Consider the following 22,721-nt stretch of genomic DNA (forward strand, 5'->3'; position numbering starts at 1 on the left):
AAAAGTTCTACCACTGTATAAAATCCCGGGGGGGGGGGATAAAAGGTAATCTTATTCATAGTTGTAGCCCCAGTAATAGTGGAAATTAATATATAGAAAGTGAACATGAGGCACCTGGTGGCTCAGTCAGTTAAGTGTCCAACTCTTGATTTCTCCTCAGGTCATGATCGATCTCAGGGTTGTGAGGTCAAGCCCCGTGTGGGGCTCCATGTTGAGCATGGAGCCTGCTTAAGATTCTCTCTCTCCCTTTCCCTCCTCCACACCCCCCACCATGCGCACATGTGGTCTCTCTCCCTCCCCCCCAAAAAAATGACATATGTATAGAAAGTGAACAGTAAATATAGAATGTCTTTTTTCTGTCCCTCTTACTTCCTAAGGAAGAGGTAGGGGTCAACAGCAGAGTTATAGAAAATGAGAGGAATTGGATAATGACTCTTCCCATCTTCCAGGTCTTTGTCCCTTACAAGTGAAATTTACATTGTTATGCAAATGAATCATTAATAATTATATATACAAAAAGATAATTTATTCTCGGATACATCCCATTTGTTATTTAAATAGTTCTAAGAAAAAACTGATAAATTAGACTTTAATTTATAAAGACCAAATTTTAAAACTGCTTTGCTCCTTAGAAAAAAAATAAAGGTTATGATTTGTTCTCTTTTTAAATTGATGTTGCTTACCTTTCATATATTGTCAAAAAGTAAAAGCAAGTAAAATCTTAGCCAATCCCAGCCTATCAAATTACCTAGTAGGTATTATGTGCTTTGCTATTTTGTTTTTCTTTTCTTTTACTTTGTTAGTTGTTTTCTTAAAATCTGGTTTTATTGCAATTAGTTTATTTGTAATTTTCTTTCTTCTAATTAATACACAGTCTCATGACTTATGGTGACAGAAGGCAGCAGTTTGGAAATACATCAAGTATTTAAAGTTGCTATTTATTCAAATATGAAATTATCAAAGCCTCATTCATTTTAGTTTTTTTTCCCTTTTCTTTATCTTGAATCAACACATGCAACAAGAAAATATCATGAAATTTGCATGCTTGTGATTAATAGAAGTTAAACCATAAAGGACTTGAGTGGAATAGTAAACTTTTTATCATAGATTGTAATTTAACTAATTCAGGTAATATCTTGTCTTCTTTTTGAAAATTCAGGGGGCATAATTAACAATTTATGTGCACTTTGCTCTTCCGGAATAACTAATATAATATCAGGCATACTCCTGGTACCCAAGGATTATCAACTGAATTGAATCCAACTGAGGTAATGCATGGTGATCCCCCACCTTCGATCTGTATGGATTTTTTTCCCACGTAATACAAGTTTAAAAAGTGAATCGTGAAGGAGTTGAACTATTCTAATTCTAGGCTACAGTGATTCTGTTTCAAAGACTGGAATATTTGAAATCCTATCTTGAAATGTTGTCTCACTTTCATACTTTAATCTAGATTGGAATTTGGAAATAAATAGCCTCCGCAAGTTATCCCAGGAATTGGCTCCCAGAAGTACAAGGGCCAGCGATGGTTCCCAAGAAGAAGGAATAGACCAGTGGGCCAGAAGGAGGCAGCAATTCAAAGATGGCAAAAGATGCAGCTCAGCGGGGGAGAGTTCATTTGCCAGCAACATCACTGAAGGATCCAGTGAGTAGACAACACCTTCTTTTACAAAACCAGAGCAAAGCAACAGGTAAAGCTCACCAGGTCCCCTCCCTCTTATCTCCAGAATGTAAACCCCACTGCTTAAACATGGCAATGTGGTGATTATATCCTTTTATATAACAGATATTTTTGGAATGATCAACTCTTCATTATGCATTAAAGAATCCCAACTTGGTAAATTATCTCCTTCAAAACACAACTGCCTACTAAGGCTCCTTTTCTCTTCAGAAACTGAAATAACTAACTATAGGATTCTTTACAGAATTAAATTTGTCCCCTACTTAAAAGAATTTGCGTTGGCTTACAAAAGATGTATAATGTAAAAAGCTAAGATTAGTATGTTTGATTAAAAGAAATAATTTTCTTCTTGATTTAACATTTCTAAAATGAGGAATTGTCTCTAAATGGATGTGTATTTTAATGAGATGGTGTTTCTCTTGGTATTGAAAGAGTATTATTAAATCAGCATTATACCCCAGTCCCATAATCAACTGCAATTGAGAATGGAAGGTAGGTCATCAGTGAGGAAATCCAACTAAAGGGAAAAAAATGTGTTAAAAAAAATAGAGGGGAGCATTAGTACATTCAGTACATACCACCACTAATCTCGCTCCAAAATTCTAGCAACTAGTGGTTAGAAGATACTTACCCAAGTAGTAGACATTCATCATTTCCATGTTATTTACAAAACATACCAGTTGTTCATGAAAAACACTGATATGGAAACCTGAGAGAGAGAGGAAGGAAGGAAGGAAGGAAGGAAGGAAGGAAGGAAGGAAGGAAGGAAGGAAGGAAGGAAGGAAGGAAGGAAAGGAAGAAAGAAAAAGAAGAAATCAGAGAGGAAAGGAGGAAGAAAGAAAAGAAAAAAAGAATTTAGAAAGAGTTGATGCAATATTGTGATTTATAAGAAATATAAAATATATACTTGGTTGTTCAGATTCACCCTCACATAAAGTTGGTCTTAGTCCACTGGTTCCTGGCTCACAGCTCCCAAAATCTTTAGAATTTCCCGTGAAGAGAGCAATAAAGGTGTCTTTTGTTATGTTAATGGGTGACTTTTGAAAGCTCTAGGCAACCTAGGTGGAGCTGATGACCAGAGGAAGCTACCACAGTGCTCAGAGGGTTGGAATTTTCAGCTAGGTGTCCAGAGAATTCATGTTGGCGTGGGGTATGCACACACGTGCACACACACGTTACATTGGGTCCAGGAACCCAAGAGTTGTGTTGCAGAGAATGAAGTCTTTATGATAGGGACAGTGGTGACTATTCTAGGCTATTCCTACAGACAAGCTAATAGAATGACACAAGTACAAATCCTGAAGGCAGGAGCAAAATATTTCCAGAGTGAATTACAGAGCTGGCACAGATTAAGAATTGGATGTAGCTATAAATGTGTGGGCAAAATCATAATAATATTTAAATAATAAAACACTGTACTGTATTATCCCACCACAGTGTTCTTACATTCATGTGAACAGTGAAGAATACAATGTAAGTGGTCCATTTTGTCCCGATAGTGTTTCTTTCTTGTCCCTTGATCAATGTCTAATTCCTCCAGTTGCATCTTCCTATTTGGCAGCAAGGACTCTGGATCTGTAATCTTAAATTTTTATTTTCACATATACTACTGTATAGGGTTGTTTTATTATCCTTCTTTTGTTCATAGACTCTTGAAATACCTCCCTGGAGAATACTTTTAGACTTCCAATAATATATCCCCACTGCTTCACATTTTGTTGTAATGTTCCTTTTCTTCCACTTCTATTCCCCCTTCCCCTCGTCAGTTTCTATATTGATATGTTGCAGAATTCGGTTCAAATTTTTAAAAAATATTTTAATAATCAATACTTATTAATATTTAGTTTTCCTAATCATTGCTTTATGCACAAATTACTTCCAAGAGAATCTCTCTTTCTTCTTACTATAATCCTCTAATAATTTTTTGAGAGAGATTATTTGGGAGATAAACTGAGTCCTGATATATCTGAAGATGTATTTACGTGCCTATTAATTCTGCATGGTAGTTTGTCACAGTTCAGTATAGAATTCTTTGTTCAACCTCCGGAACAAGCTGGTTCATTGTCTTCCTGGGGCCATTGGTGCTGATGAGAAGCCTAAATCCAATCTTATTCTCAGAACTTTTGTTACTAATCCAACTTTTGTCGCTATTAGCTCCTAGGGTTTTCTCTTTAACCTTGGTATTCTAAAATTTTTCTAGTATGTATTTCACTGTGTGTATTTCAAATATGTTTTCATGTTTGTCATCCCGTAGGCTATTACATGCTGATAACTTGTATCTTTCTTCAACTCTCATAAATTCTCAGACACAATTTCTTCAGATACTATTTTCCTTTCTTCTCTCATAGTCTCCTGCTTCAGGTAGCAATAAATGACATACTCTTGCACAAGATATTCCATATCCCATCTGGGTGTCCTCTGTTCTCGGTCCTTGACTTTTTCACACACTCATCGTTCATGGCTAAAGACAGGTACAACCACTGCCGTTTCCTGACCCACAGTGTAGTTCAAAGTGAGTGATGGGCGACATCAAACTACCTGCTGTTTCTGCCATGGTGGTCCAATTGATCACCCTGTTGTTTGCACCCTGGGGCATCTTTAGCCTCACTCTTGGTGGTGCTCCCACCGTTCTACATCAAAACTTTCTCACGGATAGGTCAGAGAAAGACAAGTACTATATAACTTATATGTGAATCAAAAAGGCCAAACTCATAAACACAGAGAGCAAAATGGTGATTACCAAGGGTTGGGGAATAGGGGGAAAAGACAGATGTTGTTTAAAGGTACTAACTTACAATGAGTAGTAAATATGTCTTAGAGATAAAATGTACAGACAACAGCATTGTGTTATCATCAAACTTGCTAAAAGACTAGAGCTTCATTATTCAAAACCACTGAAAAGAATAATTATGAAAAGTGCCAGAAGTGCTAATTATTGCTACAATGGCAATCATATTACCCTGTATAAATGTACCAAGTTAACACATGGTACACCTTAAATTTACGTAATATTCTATGTCAAACATATTTTAATAGGAAACAATTTTCCTTACATGTGTTCTCTGCTATGCTTTCACTTCACGGCTTATAGGTTGATCCTGAATTTCACATATTTCCCAGTTACGGGTGTACTGATTCCCTTCTTGCTTTTAAACACATCCATAGGTCTTAAAACACGTACTGTGCTACACGCACACCGTTCCCTTCCATCTCTTTGCTGATTTCCTCTGAACTTTGAAACACTGTTTTATTATACAGAAAAAAAATTCAGCTGCAACCCTTGCTTCTACATATGTGTAATTCAATTTATCACACTTTTCATAAAATTCCCTGCAAAAATTAGGACCTACCCACATGTATGTTTTCTAGCATGCTTATTAAACTGGGAGACTGGGTTTGTGCTTACTCCTCTCTCTTGAACCCACATCTGCAAATAGCCTCATTTGCCCCTCTAGCTTCCGTTTCCACTCTTCTCCACCTTACATTCGGCCCTAGGTGTCTCACTGTCCCCTGTAGGGGACTATATCAAGGGGCTAATTTGCCCCCTGGCTTTTTGTGGGCTTTGACCAAGAGGAAAGATCAGCAGGAGCCTGGAAGGAATGAGGAGACTGAGGTCCTGCTGTTACTGAAAACTGCTCTAGATACCACTCAACTTTGAAGACCCCTATGCTGCTCTGTAGTCACCTGAGGCCCTTTTACAGCTTCCCTCATATGATCCCCGTATTGATTGAATTCTGTTTACTCCTTTCCGGACCTTTGAAATTCCTCTCTTTTATACCACAGAAAATTCAACTGCAGCTCATACCTCTAAACCCATGTAACCAAAATTATCAAGGCACTCAACAATCCGCTAACACTACAGTAATCCGAATCTACCCATCTTAAAAGCTAAGAAGGAAGAAGCTGAGGGAAGAACAATTTGGTTATAAATAAGAAAACCGGAAACAAAATGTTACACGCACTAATAAAAATCTATTCCTTCTAACAGTAGCTTCCACTATTACTGGAATAATTTATGATTGATCTAAACAAAAAATTAGATTGAATGGAAACTTTGTTCGATTAACCACAGATAAGCCGTACGCGCCATAGCGAAAAGGACCATTTTCTCTAGTTGTCAGTTTCTTCTCTATAGAAGGACCAGTTCCTTCTAGTTCACTCCGTCTTCGAGTTCCCTGGATCCTTCCAGTCCAAGTCTGTTTCATCCTTTGTTTGATGGACAAATCCTCTGCTAGCGTTGCTGTTAGACATTCGTATCTGCTGTGTGTCTCTTGAGAAAAAGAAACTACCATAGGTGTGCTGGAACTGGCTCAGAGTGGTTCACAGTAGCTCCCTGTGCACGCTTTTTCCTAACGCTGCCCTTCAGTGAAGTCAGGTTGGTAGCTTGAAACTGGTCAGGGCAGGAGTATTTATGCAGCGGAGACTGGCAAACGTTACAAATCGGGGTTGGTTTTTCATTTTCCTTTTGGAGAGCCACTTGTTAATCATTTACCAGCACCGGCCGGAAACAAGGCAGGAGTCAGCTGTGTCACTAACACACATTCAAATTCAGTCCGAAAGAGCACAATCATTTAAATTAAAACAATGATTATGTTTTGAGATGAATTCTGTTTGGAATGAAAACTCGAACAATTGGCTTCACGTTAGACACAAGGGAATTGAACTGCCATTTTATTTCTCAGCTTACCCAAGCCTCAGACACTCCTGTTGCTTCTTCAGAAACTTTTCAATAGAGGCTGCAATTCACTCCGAGTTGCTGGAGCTAACATTGTTTAATGTGTGGTTTAAATTCTATCTCATTTATAGAGTCAGGATGTGCTACTAACCCATGACTTAAAACCTGACAGCTTTATCGAGTGACATTACAGCTGGTGTTTCTCAGTCTGTTAATCTCACTCATCTCTGACTTCCTACATAATAACTGGAAAAGACATTAGGAATGACATATTTATGTATGTGGACACAGTTGATCAATGCATCTAGGCTGTGGGGAATGCTGAGTAAGGCACACCAGGTAAATAACTTGAAGGCTGTAAACTAAAGTCAGAAAGGGCCTGCAAAATGGAGCTCTGATTTTTATAATCTCAAATGGCTCCTGGATCACAAACAGATGTGGCAAGAATTTGGGTCTAATTGTGTGAGGATACTTGATAGCATTCCCCTTATTTCATTCAGCTACAAAAATTATTATGGAAATGTATTTTCCAAACATTAGTTTCCATGGAAATAAGAAAGAAGGGGATGGGGGGTAAGAGAGAGAGAGAAAGAGAGAGAAGCAGGCAAAAGAACCGTTTTCTAAAAATAAGAGCTCACGATTACATTGTGTTTATTATGTAATAAAACTTTACAAAATATTTGTTTATGAATTATCCCAACAACACAATGAGCTAAGAACTATATTTTCATCTTCACTTTACCAAATGAGCAATCCGAGTCATGGAGAGGATAAGTGACTTGTCCAGTAACTCAGCTATAAATTAGCAGTGGAACTGGGTTTCAAACCCAGATAGCCTAACCAGGAGTCTATGCCCTTGAACCCAGCCCACTACCTCTGCTTGGACCATTCGGAGCTGAACCTGATTTATCTCTGGGAAAGTCCAAACAGGGTCTCACTTCTTGTGATACCACATTATTTTCCGCAAATAATACAGGGGAATGAAAGAGATATGAGAATGTCTAAAGCCATCAGGAACTGAGTTGAGTATTTTATTTTTTGAATCTAAAGTGAAAAAAGAAAAGAAGTGTTTTAGTTTTTCAAGAGCAAAGAAGTGCAAACCCAATTTCAGTAATGCCAAGTGTATTTAGGAGCTCGTTCTGTTCTAAAGTTTCATTTATTAAAAGGCTCATCACCACAAGCCAAATTTGGGAGACAAAGTTTTAGTGACAAAGGTACATTTGGATTTGTTTTTTACTTGGCTCAAAGTTCCACAGGGGCAGTTGTTGAGAAATCTAGAAGCTCAAAGCTGCAGCAGGTGTGTGGCTTGCTGCTCCATTGGATTTTATCACAAATTTGATGTCTCCGTTTATGTAAGGGTATGTTGATTAGCTCTGTCCTGGTAACTGAGTGAACAGAAGACTGCTCATCCACGTAATCAGATCTGTTGGTAAATAAGTGAGCTGCTTTAACAGTCTCTTGCACACTGATAAAAACAAAGATCACTATAATTTAAAGCCCTACCTACTGTTTGGGGAAAAAAATAATAATAAAGATAAATCCATGGGCCCAGGAATCTGTGTATCTTATATTCATAAATATTAAAATGTAACTGAATATTTAAGGTCAACGATATAAGATATAAATCAAATAAGGAAAGAAAGATGCTTTCATACTTTAAAATCTCCTAGGGCTTCTGTAACTTTAGCAAGTACTATGTAGAAAGCAGCTTTGAATTAGGCTTTAAGCTCAGAAAGATAGGTCAACAAATTGTTATAATTTCTTTGGTTTACTCTTCCTACCATTTAAACTCAAATGTCACACTCAGACTTATTAAAAAATGCAAAAAAAGTGATTTTGAAATATGATGTGTGAAAGAGTGCATGCTGTATGCAGAGTCAAAGTATCCTAAAGTTTTCATCATTTTTATTTCAATCAACAAGATGTTCGATAACATTCCCATACAATTTACATTCCTACTTTATCGTTACCTAGCACTCCAATATGTCATCCCCTTTATTTTTCCACACTAACATTGTATTCATTCAATCAACATGGTCTGTCTTTTTACTACCTACTTCCTCACTGCAGTCCACTTGTCCCTATCATGTTTACTTAAATCCAGAAACCCAGCTTCCTGTAGAGATTTTGCCCACTCCTCAAGTTCTTCTTCCTTTCATCCCCCCCTTCCCTACATCCAGAATTTCTCTCTCCTTCCTCTGAATTCTTACTTTGTCGTGAGTCCCCTCCTATCTTTCTATCCCCATTGTGCCGAACTTGCTCCTTACTCATGACAGAAGAACAATCCTTTTAATTCAACTCAATAAATGAGTAAACAATGAATGAATGCACCTGAAACCATTTAAATTGTGGATTAGTATCAAATGATTCAGGAAATCTCATTTGCCGTACAAAATAAAAACTACAAGAACAAGCATTAAAGATATCAGGCTTCAACTAATATAACATGGCATATCGATTATACTTCATTAATAAATTTTTATAAAGATATTGGAGTTTGTTCTTGACTGTCTGCAAGGGACTAGGCTGTTGCATGCTTTGTCATCATACCACGGGTGACCATTTACACAACTCAAACAAGTGTATGAGCTAGAAACTTCTTGTTGCATTCTTTGTGTCAGGACAATAAGTAACATTTGCACTCTTTGGTACTAAGAGAGCAGGTACGAAAATGTAGGGCCAAGCACAGGAACCATTCAGAGACATTCTCCAGAGTGAATCAGTCAAAAGAGAAGAACCGTTCTTCCTGGGGACTATGTATAACTGACCTTCAGTGGAAGTCCAGCTGGTCACTGCTATACATGGTCAGGAGAAGAAGGAAGAGATTGTACCTCTTTTTTTTTGAGGGAAAGGAATAGGAGGAACTGTATGTAGCCTATGTGAAGAGATTGAAAGGTGTTCTGTTGTTTAGGAAGCCTTCTGTGACTTCTAAACCACACCCCACCTCCTTCATGATAGCTGAGAAGTTCAAGTAATGGATTTAGGCTTTTCTTGAAATCATATTTTGGTACTGAAATTCTGCTTCTTAATTCTGCATGCTTGAAAGTATGAAAGATTTGGGGCATGGCTTTATTTGAATTACCTAAACAGGGCACCAAAGAAACCCTTGGAAGCAAATACAGAAAAGCAATGTTATTGTCTCAACTAGCACAGCCTTCCACACTAGCCAAAAGACTTCCAAATACACTGAAACCAGAAATTTCTATGAATGAATCTGTCAAATGAAAGCTTACCTGCCTCCCGATCTGCTTTATTCTACATGTAAGACCACAATGAGTTTTTTAGGAATGTTTTTGCAGTGCCTTCCTCGAAGCCCAGAAAGATAATAGCATTTTTTCCCTTGTGCTTAGAATTTTAAAACAGATTCTCAATCTCAATCTTACATGGCTTCCTCTTGACCCCTATGTATTAATATGTAAGTCTCAAAACAATTATTTTCTCTACATTTTCCTCAACAAAAAGATTCACAGTGCTGTCTCTAATGTACTGACTTGCAGCGTCTGGGTCCTCAGGCAATGCCTGTTTTCTTTATATTTTAGGATTCTCTAAGTTTTTCCCAAGGGAACTAACAAACTTAGCTTCTTGTTTTTGAGGATGACACTCCACCTTGAGTGAAGACTTTACACCTGCACGGGTTCCTGCTTTCCCACCTTGACCATCAGTGTATGTGCAGCTCCTTTCTTGCCGAGCATAACTCACATTATCCCCTTCTCTGCCCCCAGTCACCTCCGAAGACGGCTGTTCTGTGGATCTTGGCTTTCGAGTTGATCTTGAAGAGAAAGGATTCTACACAGAGAATTTCCATTCAGCAGCGTGGGTTTTCCGAGGGGATGATGGGAATCCGGAAGACAGTCCCAGATGTCTTAGTAAAAAACCCCGACCAGTAGCTGGTAAGACCTCTACAGTTATGGTATAGAATAAACACCTTAGAGAACTTGTAACCAAGCTCCAGGCAAGTCTCTGGAGTTGGCAAAATGCACACAGGGTGGAGCGTTTGGAGAGAAGTTTATATACATACACAATATATTTCTCAATATTGGGAAAGAATCTGAAGCTATTAAAATAAAAACTGTCTTAAGAGCTCATTCAAACATAGAACTGTAATTCCAAAGTTGGAGGAAAGATTAATGTAGGAAGGGTCGAGTGTTTTCCATTCTAAGGATAAAAATACTATTTTTACGAAATGTACTGGAGAGTATGAACAAGTAACATCTATTGTTCCAACACCAATATATAATGATTTTATTGTTTCTGCATTTTTAAATTATGTATTTATTATACATAGGTCTACCTTTGTTTTTATTCATGAAATATACATTTGATATTATCATGTATATAGTTTGATAATAAGCCTTCATAGCCTGTTTTTCATATTTAACAATATAATTAGTCGTTGTATTTCATTTAATAAAAATGTTTTTGCAGACTTTATTAATATTCTAATAATTTCATAACTTTATGAAATTCTAAGTTTACTGAAACTATGTATATTTCCCTAATGCAGTAACAGCTTAATTATTTAAAAAAACTCATACCTGAATTACAAGTTTCAGCATGTGAAATTCTTATTTTGTGCAATCTTTGCTGTAAAATTTAAGGTGTAGAGCTTTTGTAAACTTATGCTTTACTGGTGTAAATAAATGACCTTGATGAATAGTTAAAAACTTAACTCAATCAAGCGAAGATTCAGGTTGAAAATAATATTTTAAATTAACTATGCAATGATGCATTTAACAAATACCATGCCTACAACGGTCCAGGCACTAGTGGAAGTTGTTAAAGATATACAGTGAGAAATGACAGATTTTACAAAGATGTACTTATCCTGTTCAGTACAGGCAAAGTTGTAGATCTAAATGAGTTCTTGCGCAGGCATAAATAACACAAGTTCTATATTTTGTGTATTTAAAATATTTATTTATATTCATATCATAAGCTTAACCATTCATTGAAAAGTAAGTATAACACTCTAAATCTAAAAATTTGAAGAATTCAGAATGGAATTTTTGAAAATTAAAATAGATGATAAGGATCTAGGAATAAAAAAGATTTTCTATATTTAACTTTTACTTGAGTAATAGAATAGTATAGGTAAAGGACACCAGGCTGTAAATAAAATTCAGGATGTTAGGGTTTCTATCTGTTCTCTGATGTATTCCAAGCACCTAGGACAGTGCACATCTCATCATAGGAAGCCGATACATATTTGTTGAATGAATAAAAAAAAGTCCTGGATTTCAGTACTATTCAGAAATCTACCAGCTATGTGACCTCAGAAAAGTCATTTATTGTGTATAACATTTTACAGTGTTATAAAAAGTGAAATGAAATTATATATGTGATCATTATAATTGGCCATTTCTATTCACCTTGACTATTTCTCTCTCTCACCTGTTTTTCTTAATTTTTATGAGAATTTTGGATGAATATTAAATATATAGTCACATATACATTTGTGTATATGCATATATATTTTCGATGAATTCTTAACTATTGCTATTACTTAAGATACTTACTAAATTTATGAATATTTTTTGCCTATTTGTTTATGGCAGACAGGTATGAAAACATAAGATAAATAAATTACTCCCTCACAGTATTTTGGTTAACACCTGATATATGATATCTGTAAGAAAGTACAATTATCACCATTTCTACAGTTGCTTATGGTCATCAAAAAACAAAGCATTTGGTTCATTCGCTATTATTTGCTTTGGTTAAAAAAAAAAAGAAAATTTGCTCAATTTTGCCAAAAAATTTCATAGACACACATGTACATACATAATATCATATACATGTGCGCACACATATGCATATCCACGTGTTTGTTCAATTTTGCCAAAAAATTTCCCATGCATTCATGAGTGTGATATACTTATCACACATAAGAAAAACAAAATGTTTAAATGCTGCCAGTGAGTTTCATAATACCATTTATTGGACTGAAACTTAGCTCAAGAATGTGGCAGTTGTTATTTCTTACATACACTTGAAGTGTTAGCAGATGCTTATGTCCTTAACTATATGATATCGAGAGATCAAGAGAAGAAAACAGGAGACTGGGAGGAAAGGTGAGCTGGAGGCAAATGAGTAATTTTTAACTGAAAAATATCTTAATTAACCTAACGCCATCTTAAGGTACTGCAATACTAATTTATATATACCAGCGTGTATTTTGTGAGAATAAATTTTACACTTAAAAAACAAATATCAACCTTAATCCTCCAAAAGAGCTCTTCTAGAAGCTGGAGAGGTAGATAAAGGTTTGTATCACTATCAAAGTATATTGAGGGGCTCCTGGGTGGCTCCGGTGTTTAAACTTCCATGTCTGACTTTGGTTCACGTCATAATCTCAGGGTCCTGGAATCGAGCCCCACATCAGGCTCTGTGCTGAGCGTGGAGCCTACTTAGGATTCTCTCTCTCCCTCTGCCCCTCCCTCCCCTGCTTGTGCTCACTCGAGGGCACGTGTGCTTGCTCTCTATTTAAAAACAAACAACAGCAACAACAAAAAAGCATATTTAGGGAGCAACAAAGGTATTTTTAATATACGAGTGGTGTTACGTTTATGGAAATATTAACACTTCATTTGAACTTTTCCATCTAACAGGATGATTTCAAGGAACTGTGTTATTCGAGGGGATTAATTACTTGACGATGGGCCCACAAAGTCTCTGAAAAGACAACGACATTCATTTGTGGCTTTTCAGCAGCTGTGTGGCACTCATAGATTATCCACCAGACAGTGGCAGGGGAAACCAGGCCTGTAAATCTTAAAATATGAGAAAATTGTCTTGAGAATGGGAGGGGAGCATATTGCAAAACATTTTGATTGTCTCGCCTCCCACAGGAGAATGCTACAGCTGAGTTCAGCATTTAAAGACTTCATTGAATTGTTTATACTTTCACATACATTGTTGACATTCAATTTGCCTGACTGAAGAATAAAAAAAGAGGCACTATCACGGCAGCCCTGAAAGCAGTACCTGTCTTCACAGTCTCATGTAATACGAAAACAAAACAACAAACATGATTTGATTTGAATCAACACAATAAAAATATTCCATTAAACAAATATCTGTTGGGTAATCAATCTGTCAAAAGCAGAAGACGGTATCAAGAGGGTAACCTAGAGGGAACAAAACGTTTTGACAAGTGGGGATGTTAGAAATGATTTCTACAGAGGTCAGAAATAGGATTTCTGATTTTCTTTCTGCCCTGATTGGCTACCAGCCTGTTGCAGATTGTGAAAATATCCATTTCTGTGTCCTTGAATTTCTTATTTCTGTCCCTTAAATTATACTGAGATCCAGTAAATGGCAATCAAAACAGTGATATAAAATGACTGCCAAAAGGAAATTAACAAAATGATAGAAATCTTCCCAGGAGCATAGAGTAGAGCAGAGGACAGAGTTTTAGGGCTGGGTTACACTAGTACCTTCCCAGCAACTTTGGCATGTTTTCCTGATACTGTTTTCAACAGCAGAAAACCAGTGTATTTTCTTCAGACATTTTGGAAAGTTAAACATTCCTTCAGGAATGCACCCGAAGAGACTTTATCCTTCTTCTCTTTAAATGTTTGCTGATTTTGACAGCCAGTGTCTAGCATGAAAAGTTCATGAAAAGTCTCTTGTCCATCTTTACCATTACAGTCGTGACACGAAAGGAAAACGCCTGGACACACAGTAGATATTCAGTAAATATTTGTGAATGAATAACTTCCACTATTTGGCTAGAATGGATCACTAAAGACACAGACACTTACTTCCTTGTTTTTAGCAGATATTTCTGTTCCCTAGCCGACCAAGCAGAAGGTCAGATCCAAACACATTTGGTCATATTGCCTAACTTTTTACTGTATTTGTCACTTCTTATAGGAAATTTCATTTTAAAAAACTGCACTCATAATACCTCGGAATAGTTGAGACAAAATTTAATAAAATAATGGCAAATGTTCTTACAAGCTTTGTAATCAGAAATCGTTAAACTGTAATGTAAATCTGTAATAATAGTATCTCCAAAGATTAGGGGACTCACCCACCCCGATCATCTGTCAGATGGCAAGGAAGAGATACCTCATCAAGTTAAAAGCTGGGGTAAGGTCTTTTCCCACTCAAAATATAATTATCAAGTCAATCATTTTAAATTCCTCAGAGTTCCTTTGACCTCTTGTTTCTAATTCTATCCATAATTTGCCTACATGAGGCATTCCATACAGCCTTTGAATATGGATCTAAAGAGGATACAACCCCGCAAAGAGGCGTTGTCCTTGATCTCTAATCCAGAGGAAGATCTCAAACTATCTGAGACATGAGAAGTGAGATACAAAAATATCAAAGAAGGGTTGGAAAGCAGCAGCAAAATATATTACCCATAAATTCTAACATACTTCCATGTTTTAATAAAAGGGGATTCTATTAAATTATAATTTTAAGGTGTGATTTGCCCTGTCCTTATGAATAGATGAGTATTCTTATTTTATAATTAATTGCCTGACTTTTCCCCCCCAGACTTAACAATAGGCCTATTACTAATAATTCACTTACGGAGCTCAGGGCGTCTATCATTATACTTTATTATGATTTATTCTTTATCATTTTTAGATACTAACATACAGAAAAAGAAAAAAAATCATCCAATAAGGTATACCACAATAAAGTCTAATTGTTGGGGACAGATTAGGTCTCCCAGCACTGGGTGAGGGGTTCTCTCTGGTGACCCTGACCTTAAATATAACCAAACACTCAGTATTTTGAAGCCTTTGTTTATCATTCTTCATTGGATAATTTTGTCAGCACTTAAAAAAAAATCGATCTTTCTGAGATCATGTAGGCCCTTCAGATGTTTTATTCCAGTTTTATATTCTAGCATGACTTAGGCATAATTTTTTTTCTAAATAAAAAACAAGATGTCGATATACAGTAAAAGACGAACTGCTTACAATGTCCACATATCTACCATTATGTAAACTGTCCCGCCACAAAAGGAACAGTCCCGCAGAGACATATTTTCTGCCTTAAAATCTTGCTGTTTTGTCACCTCTGAAGAGTAACAGCCCAAAGAGTTATGAGCCGAGATGTTTTCTACCTGTGAGATTCTCACTTTCAGAAATTTGAAGTGGGAAGGTGCCCTTATGTCAGTGAACACAGAAGTTAAAATGTCTTGAGGTAGAGAAAACTCACGCGGGTCCATGAGTGAGCTGAAGTCATGAATAAGCCAAACTCATTAGTGAGCAGAAGTTACGAAGAAGAAATAAACACACACACACACACACACACACACACACACACACACAAGTATATACACACAGATCCCTACATATACACAGAAAAGATGCTATGAAGGTAGCAGGAGGAAAGGGAGAAGATACATGGAACGGCAGACTGAGAAACAGCAGGGCCACGTTCATTAAAGATCATTAGACTAATGTAAAAATCCATGAATTCTTACTGTGAAGTCTCTGGAACTCTCCACCTTCAATACAGCACAACCTTACAGTTACAATATCTGCAAAGTCCACCCAGCAGTTCCTGCTTATTCTGAGAAACTCAGTTGTTCAGGCTTCCCTGGGTTCCTGTAAGACTTAAATGTACAGCTGAGGATTCCGTTTTCTTATTTCCACATATAATTTTGCAACAAATGTCCTATTGTTTATGGATCCGAGTGACTCAGACCTGTCAGGCTCAGCTGCCTTTTGGGAGTCATGCTGCTTTGGAGCGGTGAGCACTGCCCCTTACTCACCATGTGACTCAGGCAAATTGTTTAACGTCTCTGTGTTTGGGGGCATCTGGGTGGCTCGGTCAGTTAAGCATCCAACTCCTGATTTCGGCTCAGGTCATGACCTCAGGGTCATGAGATTAAGCCCCGCATCAGGCTCTGCACTGGGCATGGAGCCTGCTTAATTTTCTCTTCCCCCCTCTTAAAAAAAAAAAAAAAAAAAAAAAAAACAACAAAAAACCGTGTCTCAGTTTCCTCCTCTCAAAAAAAAAAAAAAAAAAAGTAATAATAGGCTGATATAAAGATTAAATTAGATAATACTAGTAAGTGGTTAAAACATTTTTATTAGGTCTGGCATGTCATAAACAAGCAATAAATACTAACTACTTTTATAATCATATCTGTGGTATCTAAAGAGTAACTCAAAAGAATGCCCTCTTTGCTTCCTCGTTAGTTCGAGAACGAACCGTGAAGCTGTCCAAAGGAACTGGTGATTATCCGTGGGGATTCCGAATTCAATTCTCCAAACCAATCGTGGTAACTGAAGTGGATGCTAGTAAGTTGTCTCACTATAGCAGCTTTCGTTCAGACCAGAACAACTATCTCAATCAAGCCTCACACAACATAATAAATAAGGCTGATATCATAGTCCCATAAACCAAACACATGAATAGAAGCAATTTCTAAATCTCAGTTTATCAAAAACTCATGGTGATTTAAAGTGCCCACATCATGATCAAATACTTTTTAAAGGACCATGCTTTCCTGATGGAACATGGTCCCCTGGTAGCTGGAGGGCACTGGTCTCCCTAAAAAGAGCCCTACCCGTAGCTGTGAAACAGGGCTGAAGCTCCGGAGAGAACAGTCTTACAAGGAGGCAGCTGCCAATCTATCTGGGGGGAGTTCCATACCCCCTAAATTATTTCCCTTACAGCTTTTCAGATTTCCTTATTTCCTAACAAGCAAATTAGAAATTCACAGATAGGGGCACCTGGGTGGCACAGCGGTTAAGCGTCTGCCTTCGGCTCAGGGAGTGATCCCGGCGTTCTGGGATCGAGCCCCACGTCAGGCTCCTCCGCTATGAGCCTGCTTCTTCCTCTCCCACTCCCCCTGCTTGTGTTCCCTCTCTCGCTGGCTGTCTCTCTCTCTGTCGAATAAATAAATAAAATCTTAAAAAAAAAAAAAAAGAAATTCACAAATAGCTAATCAAAGTTAGATCCTTTGCTCCCTGATCTATATAACAGGAGAATAATCTGAGATCGATGCTTTGAAAATTGGAGCTAGAAGACTAAGATTGGCAGGACTATAAGACAAAAATATCTACGTGCATGTCGCATTAGGGGAGGCCTAAAGAGGTTATCACAGAGGGAGGCCCAGGGCCACTAGGGGTCTCTGACCTACATTATAGTCCCCATAGGTCAGAAACTATTTTACATCATTTTATTTACATGATTTTATCCTCAGTACTTCGTGCAGTGTCTTAAGGCAACAGAGTAGGTGCTCCAAAATACTTGTTGAATGACTGTGAGAACCTTAGGGCTAAAGGCTGGGGCAGCATGGGGCAGAGAGGAAGGGAGGAGGATTACAACCCCTCCTGCTTTGTCCTGGTGCCATGATTCCTTCTCTGGTGCCCTTATCGCCCAGGGTCACGTTTCATGTTCCTTTGCTTGTCAGCATTCAGGTGTTCCTCCACTGTATGCTCTGTGATTCCACTGGGAATGTGTTCTCCTATCTGTAAAACAGTGGAGGACTACTCAGCTCTGGTAGAGGCCGGAGGGGTGGCAGCTGAGCACATGAAATTGCTGCCTCCTAGTCCAGTATTCCACAGTCCTGGGTGACGCCAGTAGGAAACAGGGGGCTCGGACAATCATGTATTTTTTATATGAACAGGATTTTCCAGTCAGTTCTCAGTTCATGGGCATAGAGGAAAGAAATATTGAGTATCTAAGTCAAATGTGACATATTCCTAATGCAACATGGAAGTTTTACAGTTTCGGAACCCCTCCTAAGGAAAGTTCTTTGTACAAGTTACCACTTACACCAGATGATCAATGGCATAGATTTTGTGTAATGTAGAGGATTAGTCTCCTTTAAGCAAGAGGGGACTAACTAAGTACTAAGTAACTTGGATATCTATTACACATTCATTGATGCTTTTTAAAAAGGAAATTTACTTACATATAATATCAAAATGGAAATTAAATTTACTTTAAACATGAAAGCCATCATATTCATTGGATACCAATATGAGCAGGGCATTTGATATATGTTCGCCCGTGTAATCTATGCAACAGAACTTGAAACGTGACATTATCACTTCCATTTAATGGATGAATATATGAAGGCTCAAACTGGTTAAGCAACTGGCCTAAAGTTATACAACTATATCATGACAACTCCAGGATTCAGATCTCAGAATTTCTACGCCTGGAAACAGAGTTCGTTCCCTATGACTTAAACCAGTTAGGACCCTCTGTTGCAACTCGAAAGAAATCTGACTGAAAATGGTTTAAGCAATGAAGGGGGTTGATTGACTCACAAAAGTTGAAGGTTCTGAGACAGCGCAGGTGTTTGATTTGTTTCCGTAGCTCAATTTCATCAAAGGTATGAATTCTTTGACCCCAATTTCCTTGGTGTTACAAGCTTCCCATTTAGATTCAAAACGATTTCAGCAGTTCTAGCCTTCTCATGGCACATCAGAGTCATAAAGAGAGAGGGGATGGGCTTCAACCCTCAAATGTCCTCAGGTTTTTGGGCCCCTACGGAACAATGTGAACTATTTCATTTAAGCCAAATGCAAGGGGAGAGCATTGCCTGCCAGAGTTGCTAGGAAACCAGGGCACACCCCAGACTCGAGGGTGGAATAATGCTGCTTTACCTACTCCAAGCCACCGCATAATGGAGAAGAGATGAAGATGTGAGAGGACTTCAAGGAACTCTACAACCACTCCGCCTCAGGTCATACTGCCGTCATGACACTCTGCACCCACCGAGTGACAAGTCGCAAAAACCAATCAAGTATTACCTAGGGCACACGAAGGTGGTGTTTTCTCTTCTTGGTTTATTACTTCCACCTAATCACATTCTTTAAAAATCCCATTATTCTTATTAAGGAACTGCCTTTGAATGTTTCATGACTTGATTTGACTTAGTCCGTTCTCAACTGTTCAGAAAAATGTTTAATACCTTAAAAATCAAAGCAACTCCTCTTAGTCACACAGTTGAACTGACATTATCTCAAAAACCTGTTTACGGTTGAGCAGGATTCAGTGTGGTACATGAAATAACTTTTTTTCAATACTCTCCATTAAGCTTCCTACCTTACAGACCCATTCTTTGCTGCTCTGGGTGAGTTCTGGGATGGATCTTAATTTTCTGTAATCTCTCTTAGACAATAAAAGCACTGCTGTTTTGTCATTAAAGTCCATTCAATAATCATAGAACTACAGGTTAGTCTACTGTTAGAATAAAAATTTTGGCATTTTTATCCAATTTAGAATTTCTCTCTTCTGCCTGAGGCTGCGTCACAGGCTTGCAAGTATGGTTTATCCTCTTCACTATTTCTCATCTCTATTTTCCATTCATCAGAAATCTCACCCTGACACTTTCAAATGTACTCAATTTTTTTACCCGTCCCTCCTTTCCTTCTTTTCCAATCAAAGGTCAATTTTCCCACCTTCTCATGGCTTACAGAAACGTGAGTAAATAGGGAAATGATGCAAATTTCATTAAGGTAATAAAAGGAGTTCCTTTTTCTCAGTTCCTGTAGTCTGAGAAGTAGTCACGAACATCAGAATAGTTGTGCAAAAGACTGGAGGAAATCACTATGACAGACAAAAGAAAGAGAGCTTACAGAGGCAGAAAAAGGTTTCTGAAGGCCTCACAATGGAGGTCTGGCACCTGTGAGGGGAGACAGGGAGGGAATCAGGATTGCATAGTTAGAAACTCAAACTGCAGTGTAGCTCTGAAAAATCCTGAGACAGGCTGATAGGAAGCCCCAGAGCAAAGAGTGTACTTTTGAGAAGTCCTGCCTTGGCCAGAAAGAGCCTGGCTCCAGTACCCCCTCCAAATTCAGTCACTGGCTGGAACTGGTGACTTCTGGTGAGAATGTAACCTCAGTGCGAGGTGAGGCTATCAGAAAGTGTAGCAGGTGGAGGCATGTCTGGACAGTGTAGATCTAAGACCCCCATATAGGTTATGGAACAGAAGGCCCTTAGAACGAAAGAAAAAAAAAAAGCATATTGATAAGGATAGTTCTAATAAAGGTATAATGAATATTACTTTGAAAATAATAAGATAAAGAAATTGAAGAACACCTAAATTAATAGCAGGAAAAACTTGTGTATCATTTTTTAAGTCTTAATATTGAAAGATGTCAATTCTTCCTTAAATTGATCTATACATGGAGTCCTGATTAAAATTCCAGTAGAGCAGCTGCTTTTGTTTTTGCTTTTGTTTTATTGGTAAAAGAATCTTTCAATGAGAATCTGACATGTTTATAGGAAAGCAAAGGGCCAAGTTATTAAGCTGAAAATTCTTTCATCTGGGGAAAGAGCCTTTTTCTTCTATAATTAGACATTAAAATGCAAATGCATGGATATATTTTTACTTTTTTGATGTGAATGAATTTCAATTGAAGGTTTTTTTCATTTTTTTCAATTAAAGTTTAATCAGTTAATCAAATATATTACTGATTATTTAGTGAATAAATCCCTAAATGATTGAGGAAGAGAGGGGTTTTACCCAAAGGTTGGTGGAATTTGGAGGTAGAAGAGTAGACACCAAAAAAGTGGGGGGGGGGAGCAGAAGAGGAACTCAGGTGATAAAAGATAAAAATTGCATATTTTGCCAGGGTCAGCCTTGTTGACCCCTTAGTGTCCTTCAATTTAACAAGAGCAAAAAATAATTGTGGGCTGAATTATTTCTATATAGACACAAAGATAGGCAACTTTTTATCTTAGAGTGGCTTCTGAGTTTTTACTGTGTTTTTAAAAGACCTCTGGCTTTAAGGAAATAAATGTTTATTCATAGAGACCGTGTTCATGGATATTTCCCACCTTCCCATTCTACTTTCTCATCTCGTTCTTTCTCTCCATTTTCTCTCTCCCAGTCCCTCTTTCCCTGCCCCTATTCTCTTCTTTCTACCTCTGACTTCACAAGATTAGTGTTAAACAAAGAAATAAAACTCAGAAGGAAAATAAAAATGACTACCCTTTAAAAATCAAATAGGTCTGACTTGATGAGTGGAGTCAGGTTTTTGCAAAATATCCAAAACACTTTTCATGCCTGTCTTTCTAGATGAAATAACTAAATGCATTTTAATAAAATGTGGTGATTTCTTTATTTTCTGATACCTTTGTAACTGTTCACATGAGATAGTTAACTGTATCGCATCCATTCAAATGGGAAACAAATCAAAATGTTTGCATCGCCCTGAGTTTTTGAAATAGGAAAAGCTGAAGGATCTCTACTGTAGCAGAAATGGTACAATACATAGTTAACCTAGGATTTTATTCAACATCAGAAAGTGCTGCCCTGGCAGGGATTCATGTAGCTGCTGAGTCTACTTCTCTTTTTTTAAAATGTATTCCTCAATGCTGAAGAGCAACCTCTGAAATCCATTGTCTAGTCAAATCTGCTAAATGAGGGGTTGAGGGACTTTAAAATTACACGTATTTTCAGCACTTCTGAAAATCTCATTCACACCACAAAACATTGTTCTGGATGCACTAGAGAGGCTTAATTACACACTGAGGATAAAAAGATAAAGCAGGGAGACCTGTAGGTGGGATGGAAATGATTACCCATAACTCTACAGAGAGGGAGTTTGCTTGTAGCTTACATAACTAATTGCCCACACCCGGCTGGCATTTGCATGAACATTTTCTCTGAAAGCCTAAATGCTTATGAGATCTGTTGGCATAAACAAAAGAAACAGATGTTCCAACTTTGATACCAAGCAAACTTGAAAAGAAAACTATACATTTAGGGATGGGTAAACCATAGAGGAAATTATGGACAGGCCCATCTTTCTGGAAGTTGTAGAATTTAAAATGCTACTGTTATAGTACAATTTTTTTAAATGAAAGGACAAGCCCCCCCCCTTTTAATTATAAGTTTCTCAGTTTCTCCATTATATGTAAATATGCATCAAAGGATGGAGTAGCTCAGCATTTAACTCTTTATAATAAACACAAAACTATGCAGTCAAGTATCCTGTTAAGGAAACAAACTTGGAAAATCATGGTCTTGTTCTCCTTCCGCCTCAATCCTTCCTGTGCAATGTAGGATGTATGTACTTCCATTTGCTCCCTAAAACAGCCACACTACTGTGGTACGTTACAAGGCCACCTTAAAATATCTTCCTCCTCCAAGAAGCCCTACTGCCTCAAACTCTCATGATGATTAATAAAGGGAAAATTTGTAGGTTGCATTGCAAAATAGGGGAACATAGTCAATACAATCTATAATTATAGCTAAAAGCAATCAAATGAGTTGTCAAGAAGGGTTACACTGCAGAAATGATTTTCTACAAACAAGGATCATTTTCACTTGCGAAACCAAATAATACAAAGATGAATAACACAATTTTAAAATGTGCAAAGGATTTGAGTAGAGATTTCTCCAAAGGCGATGAACAAATAGCCAAT

At 37.5% G+C, this 22,721-nt stretch overlaps 1 protein-coding gene across 1 annotated transcript in view; it reads left to right on the forward strand.

Annotated features, from left to right (window-relative positions):
- Nucleotides 1-22,721, forward strand: part of LOC148110031 (uncharacterized) — a 99,110-nt gene that overhangs the window by 6,644 nt on the left and 69,745 nt on the right. Inside the window, exons 2-4 of the mRNA XM_087861940.1 lie at nt 1,454-1,645; nt 10,079-10,246; nt 16,526-16,627. Coding sequence (XP_087718066.1) covers nt 1,454-1,645; nt 10,079-10,246; nt 16,526-16,627 — 462 coding nt within the window. The remainder of the gene's footprint in view (nt 1-1,453; nt 1,646-10,078; nt 10,247-16,525; nt 16,628-22,721) is intronic.

This window comes from Ursus americanus, chromosome 5 (genome assembly GCF_024610735.1).
Source record: "Ursus americanus isolate L20-20 chromosome 5, mUrsAme1.1.p, whole genome shotgun sequence".
NCBI lineage: Eukaryota > Metazoa > Chordata > Mammalia > Carnivora > Ursidae > Ursus > Ursus americanus.